This window comes from Botrytis fragariae (assembly GCF_013461495.1).
Source record: "Botrytis fragariae strain BVB16 chromosome Unknown tig00000251, whole genome shotgun sequence".
NCBI classification, from domain to species: domain Eukaryota; kingdom Fungi; phylum Ascomycota; class Leotiomycetes; order Helotiales; family Sclerotiniaceae; genus Botrytis; species Botrytis fragariae.
Genome location: NW_023501003.1, coordinates 116,917 through 136,572, shown reverse-complemented (window position 1 = coordinate 136,572; position 19,656 = coordinate 116,917). Strand labels below are relative to the sequence as shown.

Here is a 19,656-nt window from a genome sequence, read left to right as displayed (position 1 = left end):
CTTAAGAAAGTTCTCCGATCTATCGTTTTCTGATCTTTACCTTGCTTCTGAGACTCGACTCAAATTTACTGCTGGTCTATAACTTTGAACACTCAAAGACCCCCAAAGCAGTATCAAAGTTTCAAGATGCTACTTCTCAAACTCCTTCTCCTTGGAATATGGTTAGTATCAGTATCTGCTTTCGGTTGGAAGTCCAAAGTTGTCGACGATTCTACTCCTGGCCAGCGACAAATTGGAAAGAACCAACACCAAAACACTAAGTCGGAGCTGGTAAATGCTCGATCTCGCAACAATGAATTATACTCCAGTGCAATGCTTGAGTTAAAAAGACTAGAGGAAGAACCGATTTGCCATCGAGTAGCTGCACAGCTTTTAATGAGCAATTGTGAAGGTTTGGAAGACATCAATCAAAAAGAATACGACTTCTATAGTGGACGTGTTCAAAGGCACTATGTGGAAAGCCTTGCTGCAAGCCTTGCTATTTGTGATATGGAACGTAGTAGTATGGTCGTTCCTGATGCTTGCGAGCCTTTCCGACTTCCATCTTTGTTACGTGCTTCGCAAGAAGCAGAAGGGAAATTACAAGTATCACAGAATGAGGTTGGAGCCTGCTTGAAGGGACTTGGTAAAGACCCTTCCCATTGGTTGAGTTGGACTAGTTATCGGGACAATTGTCTTTTGATTTGTCAAGCTGCTCGATCTGACATTGACAAAGGTATGTTGTCAGTCAGTCCACAAGAACTTGCCTAATTATCTTCAGATCAATCTATTCTTCTCCAAAAAAAGCTTGTGGAGATCATGAGTCAATTTGCGGCAGACCTCGAGAACGACCTTGGTGATCTCAAGAAAAATATGGCAGATCATGCCAGAACAGCAGATTCTTATTTTGAAGGAGTCATGATGCAGGCTGAGGCACTCAAGACCAAAGTTGAAGGAGCATTTGAGGTCATTTCATCAGAGGCATTGGTAAGCTCACTATAATCTGCACGATGAGCGGCAAAATTTACTCATATATTTAGGATGTTGCTAGTGCGCTTCGGTCAATACTTGGCAGTACTGGTGATATTCAACGAGCGATGAAGAATGTCGTCGATACTGTTCTTCAAAGCAATGCCGAGATGGCCGCTGCACAAGAACAGGCTCTTGTCGCCACATCTGGAACTGCAAAATCAAAACTGGAAAACATCAACGCATTGGCAGAAAACGCCGAATCATCCTTCGAGAGACTGACTTACGCAATTGTAAGTTACGCGGAACATTCAGATGACATGGCTGATTATATGTAGGATCTCTTGATTCCTGTGATCACATCCATGAGTGATAGACAAGACACATTGGACCAGGTAACATTTTTGGCCAATGATACACAAAATAGAACTGACGTTTACAGAGGTTCGACATACTGAGTAATGTTGTCGTGAACATGACCACCTTGATCCGGGATCACTCGGAAAGTCTTGAACAAGCCAGCTTTACAGCAACTGGTATTCGAGAAAGTCTTGGGAAAGCGGCTGAGGCCGCGAATTCATGGAACGGTATCATGAGTATGGGTGAGCCATTTGTTAATAATGCTCTTCGAATACTTTTACCCCCGGTTACTCTCTTCTTTGGTAGTCATGGTCTTCCGCCATCTTTGTTTCGCAACCTGGGTCTCTTCGTTGGAGGTTTGTTTTTGCGTCCCAACTTTGTAAAAAACGATACTGATAGGATTAGGTTGGGCAATAGCAGAAACCACGATACAGTTACGCCAAATCGAACACTGGATTCCACGAATTCAAAGACCAAGGGCGTTAACACAACTGGCACGAGACAAAGTACTACAAGAGGAGGCACAAATTATCTTCAGGGCTTCTACTACATTGCACAATGATATCAATTCTAGTAATGGAATCCACTTGAGCGAGATGAAGTAGAATCGGAAGGTTTGTGTGACTTTTCGACATCTTCACCGACTAACTCAAACGAACCTCTTCGGTCAACTCTAACGACAAAATTATTAATTCTCATCGGAGGGTCATCATGACTTTTCAATTTACGACTTTACGACTATTATGTGGCCAGCTAACATATGGAAGGAATGGGTAACAGATATCGCTATTTATCAAACAGTAACTATTTTTGAAGGGGCTTTGCATTTGCTGGAGCTTGCAAGACGTGGAGCTACAATTGAACAAATGGATGGGATACATATTGGCATATATATTTTTAGGTGCGAAAAGCTAGTATGACTTCGATGTCCGAAGCAGTTTTCTGGTACCGAACAACGACATATGGGAAAAGGGGAACCTATCTGTAAATACAAATTATTATCTTGCTCAATCTCTCAGGGGCTCAAAGCACTCTGCCAATAATATCCAAACTGATGTCGGTGAAGATAAAAAAAAGCTTTGATGTGAGGCTTTCCAAGACACCCCCTATCTACTGAGTATTTATTTCATTTGAATGTTTTCTTTTTGCGGTGACATAAAAGAGATAATGCAGATGACTCGATGGCAGTAATGTTTCACGACATGATCTCAAACGGTTGACGTTGATCTGGTTCTTTAGCAACAAGCGATACGGTTATCAAACCTAACACATGTCAGAAATGGACTTATATGTCTTTGATTTCCTTTTCCTTTATAATGACGATCGAATAAATTCTCATATCTACTCAGTGAATTCCAATAAGTTAATAAGTATACTTCTTTTCTTTTCATAACGTTGTCTGTCCAATACGGGTTAATTTCGTTAGATACGTGATTAAATATGGTGGGTCCATGTAAATCGGCCGCAGGGGCAAGTCCCCTCTAAAATTTAACTGCTCTCTTCTAGAAGTTAACAAGCTCAATGCCTTCAATCTCCCTCTCTGGTCCCTGAAATTCTCACCATCTTGCATTGATCAATTCTTGTTTTAGCATTGCACATCATTTTCTGATACTTACTTTCCTTTCCTCAAACTTCATAAATCAATCTATTAAGTGTTTGAGATACCCAAGAGGAATTGGGAGAGAGAGAGAGAGATAGGGAAAGATAAAGATCCAGGTCAGTTATTTTTGATAGCCAATCCAATCCTGAATAGAAGCCCAAGTCGCACATTCATCCATTGGAGCATTGGAATTTGCGCAATTGGAGAGCACTATTGCAAGATAGGTGTGCTCCGTATTGCGCTGCGATTGAACACATCGTAAGTCTCGAGTCACATTGAGGGTTTTGGTGTATCTATCCGTTTGGCAGATTCAACCTTTTGCGCAACCAAGTGAGATTTGGGTCTTTTTATTGATCAATAATATGTTACATGTCGCGCTGTTTGGTGGAGTACATATGCACATGTGAGGCTAGGAATATTGGGTTGGGGAAACGATCATTGATGAATCATAAATGAATATCGCTGACTGATTTTGATTTTTTACAACTATAGTCGCAAATATTAGTCCTTCGTTATACAATCTCCTTCTTCCTCGATCACTGTCAATATGGCGGACGTTGAGAGCCCAGTTATTCCCCAAGAGACTTTCAAGCCAGAAGAATCATCTCTGGATACATTAGATGATACTCCTGTCACTCCTACCACCCCTGTTGAAGCTCCCGCTGAGGGCACCGCAGATGCTGTACCAGAGGAAACTACCGGAGCAGGATCGGAAGTAGATACTGAGACAGAGAAGGAATCTGTCAAGAGCAACGATGCAGGCAAGACCGCAGCAGGAGCTATAAGTGGTGTGAAGAAGGAAAATGTACTTCCCAAAAGAGCTGGCTCATCTGCGGCACCAAGACGTCCAATTTCAGGAAGCGCAACAAGACCCACGGCTTCTTCTGGGATCAAACCCACATCTTCATCCGCAACCAAAACTACAGGAGGTTTGAGCAAACCCCCAACGCGCCCAGCAACTGGATCAATTGTGCGAAAGCCTACAGGCAGTGCAACAGGAGCTACATCTTCCAGTGCCAGTCACAGAGCTCCATCTGCCGCTGGAACTCATGCAGACGAGAAAAAACCTGCCACTACCTCTGCACGACGAGTTTCTCTTGCACCAAGCCATACCAATACTTCGAAGACGCCTGGTACAGCGGCTGAAGCCCGGGCCAGACCTGTCTCTATGCACGCTACTACTACTACAACCACAGCAGCAACAACCACAAGAAAACCTGTTGCACCGGCGACAACAGCTGGTCAAACCAGTCCAAAGGCTGTGAAGACTGCTAGTACAACTGCCCCAAAGCCAACGAGTGCTTCTGCGTAAGTCCTATTATAGTTTGATCTTGTAAATGTGGCTGTGTCCGGTACTGATAAGTAAATAGCACTACTACCACTCGCCCAACACACTCTTCCAAGCCTTCAATTAGCGCTCTTAGCAGCGGCGGTGCAGTTTCGGAAGCTAGAAAGCGTCTCAATGCTCTTCAAAGTGGTACATCGACCCACCCAGCACCAAAGCCATCAGTATTGTCATCCTCTCGCTCCGTCAGTGGAACAACATCTGCGACTGCGACTGCGGCCGCATCCACAAAAGAAGTCGAAGAGTTGAAGACAAAATTGGCCGAGAGCGAGACCAAAGTCGAAGAATTGAAGAAGGAAATTACCACGTCACAAGAAAGACTTCTTGATCTTGGCAAAGCAGCTGAAGAAGAGTCGAAACGTATTTCAGATGCCGAGGAAACCATCCGCGCAACCCACAACGAACTTGTTGAGAAGCTCAATGCTGATCACAAAGCCATCTTAGAAAGCTTGCAGGCCCAATTAGTAGAAGCCGAGAATGCCAAGGCAGCAGCTCAGGAAGCTTCTTTAGCGGCTATTGAAGAGGCAAAGGAAGCTGCGTCTTCTAGAGGTGCCACTGAACATGTGGAAGCTTTAGAAAAGTTAAAGGCCGAACACAGTGCTGCCTTGGAGGCATTGAACGCTGAGTTAGCGGCTGCCAAAGACACGCATGTTAGCGAGCACGCAAATGCTTTAGATGCAGTCAATGCCGAATTAGCTGCCGCTAGAGAAGCGAATGCTGGTGCTATCGCTGCAGCTGCCGAGAAAGAGGCTGAAATCACAGATTTGAAAATTCAGCTCGAGCAGGCTATTGCAGAATGTGCAGCTGCAACTGAATCATTGAAAGCTTTACAGGCCGAGCATGATGAAAAAGTCAAAGCCTTAGAATTAGACTTCGAGTCCAAGGCCAGTAAGCATGCAGACTCTCTGGAAGAGTTGAAGAAAACCTTGGCGCAGGAGCACAATGCTGCTATGGAGGCACTGAAGTCTGCCCATTCGGAAGAACTCTCAAGAGGAAATACCGATGCTTCCTCAACTTATGAAACACAAATTTCTGAGTTGACCACTAAACATGAAGAGAATCTATCCGCCATCCAAAAGCAGCTTGAATCACAAGCAGGCGAGCATGCAAGCGCTTTAGAAGAATTGAAGAAGACTTTGACCGAAGAGCACAATATTTCTCTTGATGCATTGAAGTCCGCTCATTCGGAGGAGCTTGCGAAGGGCAATACTGATGCTTCTTCCACCTATGAATCTCAGATTGCTGAATTGACTACAAAACACGAAGAGAGCTTAGCTGCTGTTCAAAAACAACTTGATGAAGTTCTCGAGGCTCAAAGATCTTTGGAATCTGCTCATGCCGAGAAGGTTCTAAGTCTGGAAAGTGAGGTCACAAGTCTCAAAGAAAGTCTCGAAAAGAGCTCCGTAGCATTGGCATTATCAGAAAAGGAGATTTCGGAAGCTAAGGCGGAGGCTGAGGCTGTCAGAAAGGATCTTGCCTCTGCACAAGAGCAAGTTGTCGAATTGACTGCAAAACTCAACGGCTTGCAATCTACTGGAACCGAGTCCGAATCCGTGCTCACCGTAGCTAAAGAAGAATTAGAAAAGTCCAAGCAGGAAGTAATTGCACTTCAAAACACCTTGGAACAATTTGGTTCTGATGAAAAGAGCAAGGATGAGTTACACATCAAGATCAGAGAGGAGCTTGCAACAACAGTTCAGTCATTAGATGAGAAAACCAAGGAGATTTCCGAACTTTTGGAGAAGCATGCATTGGAAACTTCAACGCTCAATGAGAAGCACTTGAAAGAACTGGAAACCATTTCGAATGATTATCAAAAGGAGATTGATGCATTATCAGGAGACTCTGGCATCAGAGACGAATTTAATGCGTTGAAGACCAAGCATGAGGAACTCACCAAGGCTCATGCGGAGATTTTGGAGGCCCATCAAGAAGAACTCGAGAAGGCAAAACAAAATCACGCTGCAGCCATTGTTGAGCTCGATATTAATGAAAAGGCCCATCAACGTGCATTGGAAGAGTTGAAGACAAACCATGCCAAGGCATTGGATGAGGCACATGACAGAGCTATATCTGCTAGTCATTCTTCTCACTCCTCAGAATTGCAACAGCTCGAGCATAGTCATGCCGTTGCCATTGCCGATTTGAAATCCGAGTTTGAGAGGACTCATTCAAAGGCATTGGACGACGCACACAGCCAAGCAACTTCTGCTGCTCAAGCCGCACACCAGCAAGAATTGGATAAATTGACTTCTGACCACGCTGAAGATATCGCTGCCTTGAAGGCTCAACATGCTTCAGTTCAATCAACTCATGAAGAAGCTATTGCAGCCTTGAAGGCAGAACACGAAGCCAATATTGCTACCGCCTCGTCGGACGTCGAGAGTCAAAAGATCGCACAAACGGCCCACGATGAAGAGCTGGAAAAGTTGATTGAGAACCATGCTGCAGATATCGCTGCATTGAAAGCTCAGCATGCAAATGCTCAGTCAACTCACGATGAAGAAGTCGCCGCCTTAAGAGCCGAGCATGAAGCCAAATTGACTGCTGCTTCATCAGATATCGAAAGCCAAAAGGGTGCTCAACAAGCTCATGAACAGGAGTTGGAGAGATTGCTTCAAAGTCATGCGGAGGACATTGCTGCTTTAAAAGCCCAACATGCCAATGCCCAATCGACATATGACGAGCAAATTGCTGCCTTGAAAGCGGAGCATCAAACAAACTTGGCTAATGCTTCCTCAGATCTTGAAACCCAAAAAGGTGCTCAACAAGCTCACGAGCAGGAGTTGGAGAGATTGCTTCAAAGTCATGCTGAGGATATTGCCGCATTGAAAGCCCAGCACGCTAATGCTCAATCAACTCACGATGAGGTAATTGCCGCATTGAAAGAACAGCATGAAACTAGTCACGCTACTGCCTCGTCGGATTTTGAGAAACAAAAGGCTACTGAGGCCGAATTGCAAGATGAGATCGCCAAGTCTAAACAATCTTTATATACAGCGCAAGATGAGTTGGAAGCCCTCAAGCAGGCTTTGGCTGCCGAAAAGATTGCTAAGGCCAATGCTGAGGCTGATTTGGAGGCTGCAAGAAATGTGAAGTTGGATACTTCCGAACTTGATGCCTTACGTCAAGAATTACAAGCTCTCAAGAACCAACATGAGATTGCTCTTGCATCCGCTCAACAAGAAGCAGCAATGGCCACCCAAGAGCTTACAGCTAGCAAGTCACAGTTGGAGACAGCAAAGGCAGAACTCGAGAAAGAGAAAGCTGCTCTTGAACAAAAAGTCAAAACTAGCAAGGATGACTACAAGACAATGCATGAATCTATGACAGAGCTCCTTGAAGAGACTAGCAAAGATTGTGAAACTCTTGATGCTCGTTTGAAAGAAGCAGAAGCTCAACTCAAAGTCAAGGATGCTGAACTTGCAGAGGCAAAGGTATGAATTCAATTTTCCTTCTGATTATGTAGTTATACCAGTACTAGGTACTTGAGCTAATTCAATATGGTGAAACAATAAAGACCAAGCTCTCAACTACATCTCCACCAAAAACACCAACATTCGGAGGACTTTTTTCTAGGGGATTCGCCGATACCGATGGTAAGGATTCCGAGGGAACGGGTGAAAGCACAGATGCAGTGGTTACACCTGAAAGTGAGCATGATAATTCATCAGCCGCGTTAGCTTCGGTTGGCGAACCTTTTTTCTAGTGCTTCTGTTGCCCAGTTCTATTCTCCTTTTCCTTGGTTCTATTTGCACATACCACACCCCAATTCCTTTCTTACTCATACACAGACACTTAGTCTTCCCCTTTTCATACCAGCCTGATTCAAATACTCATACACACAAGAAATAAACATTTACTAACGTATTACTCAAAACAATAGTTAGCAAAAGCTAGAGTTACTGTTGAACAGTTGGAAAAGATGAATGATGATTTGAAAAAGGATAATATGAGGTAGTTATTTTCTTGTTCTTTTCCAATCTTCCCATTTCACACAAAGCCTTTTTTCTGCATCCAATCGAATTGGATCACATTTCCCCGCCATTCAAATCATATCATCCCCCTTATTCCTTCCGCTCTTCCACGGGATTTGCTGCTTGCTTTTTAATTGCTATTACATTGGTATTGAAATTTGCGAAGTGTGAAATCTCGGCTGATTATAGATTGTTTTGCTCACGCTAGGTCATTAGAATCAATTTCAGACGTCTCTGGGCCAGCTCGTAATGAATAGCTCTTGACATAATATTATCCTCCTTTCATTTCAGAATCTTCCAACATATTTCAGAATTTCAACCTTTTCCGCACTTCTTGCGCATCATGTCTCAGCTCAGCTTATGTCAACTTCTTAATCAGCAAACTATTTCTTCAGTGCTTCTCTTCATTTCATGTCGCCGATGTTTTTCATCATGTTTCGACTGTTTAATTCGACTTTTTAATGCATCACCTACAAACGTTCTTAGTTCATGGTGGTTTCTTGTCTTGACTTGGCTTTATTTTAAAGTCTAATAAATCGACATACTTTGCCCGATACCCGAAATATAAAACCTTTCTATACCCAACTTTACTTTTTGGCTTTTTTGCATTTATTTGCTAGCTTCGATTCTTGCATCTTGTCAGTGTTCGCAAAGATATAAGCAGAAACTGAAGGCTGGATGGATGGATCTGGTATCATCTTTCTTCTTCTGGGGTGCACTTTTTAATAGGGTTTGACGAATGGATGTATGGGTGGATAGATGGATGGTATGGTATGGAATGGTGGGTTGGAAGGGGAGATGGATTAGATGGGAATTTGTATGTGAGGTGAAGTCAAGTGAACACGGATGGTGAAGAGTACATGCTTGTTAAGAATGTATGCATGGACTTTTGAGTAATGAGAATGAAGATTCGTGGTTTTATTGAGTTGTTTGATGTTTGATATTTGATCTCTGAGTGATGAGTGGTGAGGTGGTAATGATGTGAAGTGCATGTCTGAGTTTTTAATGGTTCAGATCACAGTGTGATAATTGGAAGTGTTCATAAATCCAATTGAATGATTTGAAATACTGAGCGCACTATTAATGCTGTACTGCTTTTGAACATTGGGAGCTCATTTGATCGAGTGCATTGCTCCGGACTCCGGAACACTGAGTACCCTGATTATTCGTCCTATGGCTGTTGAGTGAGATGGTGATGTGAGGTCTATACTTGAGTAATTGGCTAGAGGCGGTGCAGGTGCATACACTTAAAAGGGTTCGCTGACATCCTCGTTTCAAATATCTCGAACTCCATCTTCTGACGATGTCATTGCAGTCTCATACGACTCGATCGTGGTCAATAGTATTCCAGAAAGATTGTGTGTGATTGAATTTGTAGGATATGATATTATAGGAAGTTATTTAGACCTTATGAAACCATGTTGTGCGAGCAATGAAACTTGGCCGCCGAGCCCTGAAGTAGCACTTGTAACATTGCCAAGTTTCCGGGACTCTGTTTGCTTGATTATCACCAATTTGGTATCGCATGGATATGGACTTTGTGACTTTTCCAGTGCTTTCTCCATTTGCTTGGAGGCCTCTTGGACGGAATCACTTTTCCCTTTACTTTCGAGGTGGTAGTTATTCTTTGGCGCGGAGGTGTTGGGAAATCTGAGGGAATCGGACGCTTCAACGTGTGAAATACTGTCTGCGATTGTGATAACGTGGAGCTTGAAGGAATTATCTTTCCTGGTCTTGCTCGAGTAGCTTGAATTGCACATGGATTGTGTGTAATCTTGGTTGGCTCAGGTAATTCAAGAGTTGGTTCTCTGGCTGGATAGTAAGTAGGATGGGGTCCCCTTTTTTGTGGACCGACTGTTGGCTGAACTTTCGAGCCATTAGTGAAGCCATTCTTTGGCTGCAAAGGAACAACCTGAATCCACCTCTGAGAGCCCCAGATTGATGGTTGGCGGACATGTTGGTGGCTTCTTTCTGTTTGTGTTTTATGACTTGTGTGTGAGGATTATTTTGAGAACGAGTTGAAGTATTTATGGTTGTAAGTGAATTCACGGTTTCCAAATATAGCCGTGGATATTTTATATCCTCCTCAGTAGCTGCGATAATAATAGTTTCATCTTATAGTTCCTTTATATAATAGAAAGCTTCAGTTTCAAATCATGTGACTAATAACAAAGCTTGAAGTGAAGTAGGTATATGAGGAGAAATTTACCTCGCTTGTTTACTTTAAGTAATTCTTTCGGGGCTTTTGATTCTATACTTGAGTGATATCTTCACACTACGCGTGGAGATTCATCATCCTGAGTATAAATCTCCACAAAAACAGTCTCTACAGTTGCAACTATTATGTTTTGAGTTGCTTCCTTTTAATACTTTATAGCGACAATATGCCTTCGCTTACGGACTAAGTTTTAGACGCGACGTATAAAATCGAAACTCATATTGCAGAAATAGTCACAATTCTGGATGGTTATATGTGATGGACTGTCATCAGCAGAGGAATGCACGTCAGATTCTAGGGGGGAATCATTGCGTCTCGTTTGACATATTCAAACCAATTCAATTGAACCTGGTTTCCGGAGAAAGCTATATTGCGTAATTAAACAACAAAGATTTATTTCCGTTGTCAAATATGAGGTATATCACAAAGCGGGCAGAGAGTCTTAGTATCTACGGTTATATGCAACTGCTAGGGCATGGTCGTTGCGAGTTGGCCAAGGCAATAGCCTTCGCCAATGACAAGATAATGACTGAGGCTTGTGTCCTCTGGAGAAATTCGAAGATTCAATGGATGAGGATAGCCAAGCCTGATAGAGAAAAGCTTGTGTTGAGAAATTATAGGTTGCAGATCATTGATGTATATTAGCGAGGGGAGACAGAGCCATGGAAGTCAAAGTGATGGAAGCTGAAGTGATCAATTGATTGCAAATAGATTCCGAAAATAGCAAGAAAACGTGTGTGTTGACACCCGTTGATGGCCTTCCATTACATCTTTATATACATCAAATCATGAATATTACTAACCGGAACAACGACACTTCAGTAACCAGTTAATGGAATCGTTTTCTCTTCTTCATATTTTAAGTTTTGGTAATTATAAATATTGACATTTTTGTGCTTTGAATCGAAAATCAGACCATGTTTTGAGCCAGTCTCCCTTTAAGTTCGGTAAGTGCATTATTTGTAGTTATTCTTTTTGTTATATAATATGATTGTTAGATAAAAAACGATTGATTCACGATACTCAACCACAAATTCAATCAAACTCAATTCAAACCAACTTCTTTCCCATCATCACCTACCTCTAGGCACAACCCATACCAACAACCATCTCATTAGAAGAAGCCCAACAGAATCTATTCGACCCAGAAAAGAAATGGTATCTTCATATCAATATAACAATGATACAGTATCAATTATTCTAATTCTCGGTACAACATTCATCCCTCACTATCCTCTATCAACCCACCCCAATCCAATCCTAACAACCCACATTCACGCTCCTCTTGTCAAACCCAAACAAACAAAAAATCCATGCATCGATTCAAAACCACTCTTCCTCCCTAGAAGTAAGCAATCCCCAATTCTTCCCCCTAGTACTCATCCCCCAAACCAACCACAAAATAATGACTCACCCCCCTTAATCTCCCATCACTTCAAAAAAACTTAAAAGCAAAAAGGAAAATGCGTTCGCCGGGAATCGAACCCGGGGCCCATCGAGGTTGTTTCACACTCTTCTGATGAGAGAAGAGGTTGATGGCAACGATGGATTTTACCACTAAACCACAAACGCTGGTTCTTGTTGTTATTGATGAAAAACGTCCTTAGCTAAAAATATAAACATACGTGTTCACGCGGTGGGGTAGTAGCACTAGACCAAACAAAACAAGTATGTGGGACGCTTAGTGGGGACGATGGCTCTACACCAGCGAAATAACAGGCTAGAATTAACCATCATTTGAAAGAACTTCAACAATTCAGATCTCTTTTAAGTATCATATTAAATAACAATCCTTCTGATGTATCAAGAAAAAAGAGCTCGAATTCTCGTTTGCTCTTTTCAGATTTTGATATTGATTTTGATATTGATTTTGGAATGAATGAATAGTATAATGAATAAGTGGTATTGAGATAGGCTCAAAAAAATTAAATTCCGCCTGCTTTTTCGCTTACGTAGAGTATGGATGCGATGAATCTCTGTGCAAGCGAGAATAGTGAAAAAATGGAAACGTATTGATCAGTCGCCGTAGTACTTCACTACCTGCCTAGGTATGCGTATCTACCTAACTCTCAATCAAACCACCATTTATAATTCGTGAATGAATGAAATCTCAGTGCTTAAGTTCTCTTGTTACGAAAATTTCAATTGCTTTTACCTTTGAATTGGAATGAAAGCTGGTTAGGATTCGGCATACAATTAGAATGCTCGTGTAAGTTTGTCATTGTATGGGATACTACTAGCTAAATCCTAAGCAGATTGGATAGCCAGGAGGACACTTAGACTTTACAAAATAAGAAAAACAGTGTAATGATAGCTAGGGAGCACAATGGCTCCATCGCTCAGCGATGCTCATCATTATCAACCTATATCCACTCATTCTACCTAGCCTTGAGATTACCGAAACTCTCTGTCATCTATAAAATAATCACTGTATCGGGAAATTGTTGGTTGAGTGCACTACTCCAAACTTTTGAGCTAATTGTTCATTACAGTTATCCCCTCTTCACTACTAATGAAAGTGATCTGTGGATTGCTTCTCACCATAATGATCCATTCATCGAAGTCCCTATCACGAGATAAGTTTTCGGATTTTTGGAGACTATCGTATGGAAGATTGTCTGGTATCGCTCACCATCGTACGGGAGTCATTGTTAGTTGGATGACTCTTGTCACCAAATATTGGTTCGGGATTTGCAGCATGTGAATGAAGAGGCCAGTCTAACAGACAACGTACATGGTGCACGTATGAAATCATCTCTGGGATTTATAAGCTCAGATGACTTTGTCGGCTCAGAAGTAATAGTGGTCTTTTTCAGATTGTTTACTGTAACATCGTTCTTATCTCCACGCATTGAAATCGATGCGGATCTGGCCTTTCCATGGATTTGATTGCCTTCAACCTCATCACCAAACTCGACTTCGCATATTTCACCAAGATCGCTTTGATTAGAACCATTACTTTCGACCATTAAAAGGTCATCTAGATGATCCAAAGCTAAACCCTTCACTTTGGCACTCTCAAATCCCAACGTCGGGTGTACCATTGTGATCAATACTTGGCATAATCTGCCTGGTCCCTGCAGCTCGCGGACTCGAGTTCTATAATCGCCCTATGGAACCGACTTCTCATACTCCACTTGAGGCTGTTCTATACTAGCGCGTCTCCAATTTTTTCTTGCTAATGTCGTTGCAGTCTTGTTCTCCCGGGAGTTCTCTGCATTTTCCCAATTTCGCTTGTCTCGACATATGTATCCAGGAACTTCTTCTTCTCTTCTGGGATGGTGATGTAATCGTCCGTGTACACACCGGGGTGAAAGCTTACTGCTCTATACATTGACACTTGGTCTGCAGAAGCAACGGCACAGACACTAACATCACACATATGATTGTCGGCTTCTGATAACTGAGTGAGCAAAACTTGAACCTTGTCCTCTAATACGGTTGGGTCGAGTTTGATAGAATTGCTATGCGGAAAAGTCTCACCACCTTATCTTACATCCATTGTATTCTCTTCGAACCTATAAACAAGACAAGTTCAGCTCTTGTTTACACAATCGGAGTGACCAACAACAGCATAGCTAACCAAGTCGATATCTCAAAGCGTTATTCGTTAGATCTTCAAACAATTGCCATTCGGCCTCTTGCTACTTGGTAAAATCGCGAACTATTATATCATCATTCTCATTTTTCTATAGAGCATCAATATGTGTATTTATATGTACTCTTGTTGGAGGCCATGCATCAGGTAGAACTAGGGTGACCGGCATTGTTCGAAAAGATGAGCTGATATTGACTTGACAGATTGTCGGCCAAGTATCGATAAGAAAAAGTAAAGGATGAAAGTATAGTAATTATCAAGTCAAGTTTGATGGCTTGGATGATGTAACTTGTGATTGGTTGGTGGCGATTCATGAATGAGCGATGATAGGATTAGGGGAGAGGTTTGTAAGAGTGTGGGGAAGAGACTGTGGGGTAGCTGGCTCTACTTTATAGAGTATATGAGCGAAACGAATTTCTAGGAAAGAGCAATTCACTATCTAGGTATAGCTGAGTATATATTTCTTATTCAACCATCTCATTAATTGATAGAATTACAAAAAATCAAATAAATTCGCGCGCAGATGAACAAGTGAATAGCAAAGTAAATCAAATACAATCATCGCTTCCATCCCATCCTATATCTTCTTTCCATTTCCATCTCTCTTTCTTTTCTCTAAATCCGAAATTCATCATTTCGTAAATTTGTAATAAAATACAGTGCTGTTGCATCCATTCAAGTTCAAGTAACAAATCCACGCTCGCTAGTAACCTTCCAATCACATCTCTAAAATCGCTGATGAGTCGTATTCTTCGTTAATATCATGAGGATCACCAAGCCCCAATTCAATAATATCTGTCATTAACCCCCTCGTGACCTCTTCCCTCACTCCTTCTAGTCTTCTCCTCATAAGCCGTATATCTTTCCCGGCTATCATCTCTATCCTTATCCCTTCGACTCCTTACCGAATCTCTCCTTTCCCTTCCACTTCTTCCTTCATCCCTATCCCCACTCTCTCCATTCTCATCCGTCTTCCCATCCGGATATTTTTTATCCCATTTCTTCTGTTTCTCCTTCGTCTCCTCCTTTCCATCCTGCCACTTATCAACCACAGCATTAGCCAACAATCCTCCCGCCGCAGCTCCAAGTAACGTATAGATCTTTGCCCGGTCTCCCATATCCTTTCTATCCTTCCCTGTCTGTGATTCTTGAAACTTTTCAGCCGCCCATCCTCCTGCAAGTGCCCCAATCGCTCCTACTGCTAGTCCCTTTGGTGAATCTGTGAATAATCCTTTGGCTTCATCTTTAAGTCCATAGCGTTCGACACGATCCTTCATGCTACCCGTATGTGAATCTTTAGATTCACCATGATCAGATCGAGGCCTGCGACTGGTGTTACGAGTGGAGAGTCTTTGGTCTGTATTTGAGGGGTAAGATTTGCGTTGACTGTGGATATCATCGTAGGAACTACTTCTTTGAATAGGTTTTGGTCTGCGTGTTCTCTCTTTTTCGTATCGTTCATCCGAATCATGATTTCCTCTCCTTTCATCTCTGTCGAATGGGTCTGGGAACGGTGCTATAGGTGGAGGAGGGAAATAGTAGGGATTTGAACTAGCAGGATCTAATGGCCGAGGAGCACTGTACTTTGGAAGATATTCGGGACGAAGACGTGGTGGTTGTTGACTGTATGTCTGCGATGGTGGAGAAGTGGATCGATTTGATTCTTCATAAGGATACCCGTATCCATAACCCGTACCTGTACCCGCACCACTATGTCTTGGAATATCCCTCAAATCTCTATCTCTCTCCCCTTTCGATTCCCAATTCCTATCCCTCATATTTCTTTCGCGTTGTCTAGATGTATAGTCGGGTTCGGAATCGTAACCTGCTTCTTCGATTTCTGGATTGCTATATGGTTTTTCTTGTCTTTTTTGTGTTCCTCTTTCCCAGTCGTCTCGCTCTCGCTCATCTCTTGAATCTCTTCGTCGCTCTGGATCTTGTCCTTGATCTCGAGAATTTCTTCGTTCCTCTTTTTCCCTACGTTTTCTCCTACTCAATGTAGAAGGAATGCGCGGTTTGTAAGTTTCTTTCCTAAATGCTTTATCAGGAATCTTATGAAAATGTTTGTCGACGAGAACATCGGTTGCTTGGAGACCTATGGGAAGGTAATCCATTTTGATAGATTCGGGTTGGCCCGTAGTATCGCGTGGTCTATAGTATGGTTCGTAGTACAATGATGAAAGTTAAGGTTCGTTCCTTGATTGAACTATGATGCAAGGTTCAATTGATGATTCGTATTGGACGGAATAAAGTAAATGAAGAGCCTGGAGGGGTGGGAGGAGTTGAATTGAGTTTAGAGGCGTGACCCTTAAGACGGGACGATTCGTAATTGGTTTCTTGGTTACTTGGTAGTAATGTATACCTTGTACCGTGGTATAAATTGATGTTTGATAGTAACAAATGATTCGATAGTAAAATCCAGACACTTTGGATTTCCTGTAAAATGTGTGAATGTACCTAGTAACGTCGAACGTCGAACGCCGAAAGCAAAGTAACAAGAGTGAAGGGATAGACCTTCTCCAATATATCGGAAATTCTTCTTAGCTTTATCGTCTTACAAATTGAGGGTCATGAGGTTATTTTCCTTTTTTCCCCTTTTTTCCCTTCCCTTTGCAATTTTGGTATGCGTGGCACTCGATTAAAGGAATCCCGATGTTTGCGTGGGGGGAGTGAGGCCGGAGTGAAGATTGCAAGTGATAAATTCCATCATCGTGCATATCGACTGCATGAAGTGAGATTTGTAAGGGAACCAACAAGCAAAAATCAAGAGGGAAGATAAGGGGAATTACGCCTCGACTACGTCATTTATGCGACACGTGACTCAAATGTTGGAGGCCGGCGACCATAACTACCTAGGTATATGTACACAACCAACGCAGCGTTACCATTCGATGTCTCCACCCGAAAAGTCGAAAGACCAACCAACCTTTTTCTAATCAACATTTACCAGATCCAAGGGCCCGCGCAATGGCCCGATGACCAAAAGTTGATCATATAAGGCATAAACGATCTACCAACCCAATGGCTGTCAGTTAGCAAACTCTGAGCCTCAAAGTCTCACGGTGAGACAGATGTACTGCATGCATATCTACCGGTACTTACTCGGAAACAAATCATCTACGTAGTACCACCATACATACTTTACTTTGAAAGGGCGGTATGATCGAGGAGCCACGACACTACTCTGTTCATCATCCTACAAAGCTAAAGTAGGTACACGTGTGGAACAACGAATCAGTGTTCCTGATATTGAGAAAACTTGTATGGGCATCGAGAATGTGTACTATGCATCAATACCTCGGTAGTCTCTCGACGTCAATGTATGGGGTAGATGCTGAATCTAGACCCGTCTAGATATCTAGGTAGTGTTGTTGAAGAAGCGTTCAAAATCTACAACAAAAAGGGAAACTTTGATTACCATTTACTCTAGGAGGGGTAAGAGGGGAACCCCTGATTGAGAATAGATATGGATGATGAAATTCTAGGAGCAGAACGAACGATTGCGAGAACATTTCATACACACATACTTCGTAGAATCGAAAGCAAGCTCACATGTCACGTGCAAGGTGTATCTCTATCAAGAAATCATTCGAGTTTTATCCATCTGAATCGTTTTGACGAGACGGATACACTCTTACACATGACGGACCGACCACCAGTGAGTGGATGGATGGACTAACGGGACACTTCACTACTTTGAAAATTTCTGATAAATCGATTGTTCAATTCTCATTGAATCATTGTAACTATTCTCTAGATATTGGAACCAGTTTTGCAAGAGATATTGCCAGCGAAATTCGTGTAGTGTCCCGTCAGTCCACGCACCCACTAGTGGACTTAATTGTATTTCGAATTAAGCAGAGTAGTTCTTTCTAAAATTTGAATCGGAAGTTTGCAGAGGTTCGTAGTTTGAAGAAGTTCTTTAGATACCTAGGAAGATATGTAATACTATTTCCGTATCATTAAAGTGTAATCGCTAGCATACAACAGGTAAGGTTTTGAATATCTAAGAACATTTAGAAATTCGAGAACAGTTCAATATTTCAATCAATTTCAATATCTCAAATGATTTGATTTACTCTAATTGGTTTGAGAATTTGATAATCTTTATTATTTGATTGTAGTCCAGACTATTGAATACTGAAAACTCTAGTTATACATTTACACTGAAGAGCTTGACATCCAAGATCTTTGGATTGCTTGAATGTTTGTGATTCATATGAGCATTTAAAGTACTAGGTAGGGTTAAGGCAACTGATACAATGCTACTCTTTCCGAACATGTACTTCCTACTTCCTACTTCCTTCTATCCCCCCTTCTTCTATATTTGTCTTGGATTTTCTTTGGCTCTTCATCCTGTTCAGAATACAAAACCATCCCGACATCATTCATAATTCGATCCAAGCACCTTGCCTGTTCCATGTCGAACGAGGGCTTGGGTCTTAATCCAATCAACTTCCTTTTCTTCCAGGCTACCTTTATCACTTCCTTATGCCTCGTCTGAAACATGTTTTTAGGTAAACCCTCCCAAAGCCTCTCTTTCTTCAGCGCCCTGATAGCCTTTAAAACCCACTTCGTCCTGGATTCTGGCCTCTTCACTCCCATCTCCTCCCACTCTTCATTTGTCATGCTCTCCGGCCTTGTTGCATACGGCAAACATTTCCTAATCCGCAAATACACTTCTTCTTTCCCCTCAATCCTCTTCAACCACCCAATCTTGCACATAAACGTCCTCTGCGCCACCATCACACCGCTCAGATTGCCCCCGTTCACATCGAAAAGCGGATCCGCATCCTCGGTCGCAGGCGAAAAATCCACCGTCTTCATACCCCCAAAATCATTAAACATTGTGCGAAATGACATCGTCGCGACGAAGTTTCCAGACTCCATGTTATCGAATCGATGGAAAATAAGATATACATGTATGGTATATTTATGCGCGGGAGAAATGTCGACGCCGAGAGCAGGAATTACGGGATACCAGGCTCTGCCCTCGTTGTCTTGTCTGGCGGGAGGACGAGCATACTTTTCGCGTCTGTTGTCGTGGTCGTGGTCGTAGTCTTCGCCGCGCCGGTAATTTCTATGGTGATACATGTTGTGGGTGGGGGGTTCAGTCTGGGGCGGAGTGCGCATTTATAAGGTTGTGTATGCTAGGGATGGGTAAGGTCTGGGTCTTCCAACATGAGTGGCCATTAAGATTGACGAGCTGGTCGAAGAGCTGGTCGAAAAAGAAGATTTTCGTCTAAGCCTCCTGGCTAGAACCAAGTTTGACAAGCGTACTGCACCTATTTTTATACTTCATCTTGTCAATTTCATATTAAGATTTCAAGTTGAGGAATTGAGAGTGATTTTGTAAGTTATGTAACCGAAAGGCTAACAACTATCAGAAGTCATCAATGCGGTTAATTCACATCTAGATCTCAGATAAGCAAAGTGAACTCAGTTTCCGTGTATTACTATCATAGATTTATAGATATTGAAATTATTGTGAATGTACAACTATCTCAAAATAGAAGGGGGTCTAGATAATATAGTAAGATAACCATGAAAGTCAATATACTATGCGTGATATTAACAATTCACCTATCGATTGAACTAATCAACGAGAAT

At 42.2% G+C, this 19,656-nt stretch overlaps 5 protein-coding genes across 5 annotated transcripts; 2 read left to right on the top strand and 3 right to left on the bottom strand.

Annotated features, from left to right (window-relative positions):
- Positions 1–126: 126 nt before the first annotated feature.
- Positions 127–1,913, top strand: Bfra_011621 (putative nuclear membrane fusion protein kar5 protein; the record flags this gene model as incomplete). The annotated part of the gene is made up of 6 exons (XM_037341948.1): positions 127–715; positions 761–966; positions 1,020–1,241; positions 1,287–1,343; positions 1,391–1,664; positions 1,714–1,913. 6 exons carry the CDS (start codon positions 127–129, stop codon positions 1,911–1,913), a joined length of 1,548 nt encoding a protein of 515 aa, XP_037188028.1.
- Positions 1,914–3,455: 1,542 nt separating this feature from the next.
- Bfra_011620 (putative viral a-type inclusion protein repeat domain-containing protein) lies at positions 3,456–8,487 on the top strand (the record flags this gene model as incomplete). Its single annotated transcript, XM_037341947.1, has 5 exons — positions 3,456–4,216; positions 4,279–7,690; positions 7,738–7,941; positions 8,140–8,210; positions 8,439–8,487. 5 exons carry the CDS (start codon positions 3,456–3,458, stop codon positions 8,485–8,487), a joined length of 4,497 nt encoding a protein of 1,498 aa, XP_037188027.1.
- Positions 8,488–12,923: 4,436 nt separating this feature from the next.
- Positions 12,924–13,492, bottom strand: Bfra_011619sa (uncharacterized protein; the record flags this gene model as incomplete). Its single annotated transcript, XM_037341946.1, has 2 exons — positions 12,924–13,066; positions 13,183–13,492. The coding sequence occupies 2 exons, from the start codon at positions 13,490–13,492 to the stop codon at positions 12,924–12,926; spliced, it is 453 nt and encodes a 150-aa protein (XP_037188026.1).
- Positions 13,493–14,831: 1,339 nt separating this feature from the next.
- Positions 14,832–16,160, bottom strand: Bfra_011618 (uncharacterized protein; the record flags this gene model as incomplete). The annotated part of the gene is made up of 1 exon (XM_037341945.1): positions 14,832–16,160. The coding sequence occupies one exon, from the start codon at positions 16,158–16,160 to the stop codon at positions 14,832–14,834; it is 1,329 nt and encodes a 442-aa protein (XP_037188025.1).
- Positions 16,161–18,342: 2,182 nt separating this feature from the next.
- On the bottom strand, positions 18,343–19,140 carry Bfra_011617 (uncharacterized protein; the record flags this gene model as incomplete). Its single annotated transcript, XM_037341944.1, has 1 exon — positions 18,343–19,140. One exon carries the CDS (start codon positions 19,138–19,140, stop codon positions 18,343–18,345), a length of 798 nt encoding a protein of 265 aa, XP_037188024.1.
- Positions 19,141–19,656: the final 516 nt, after the last annotated feature.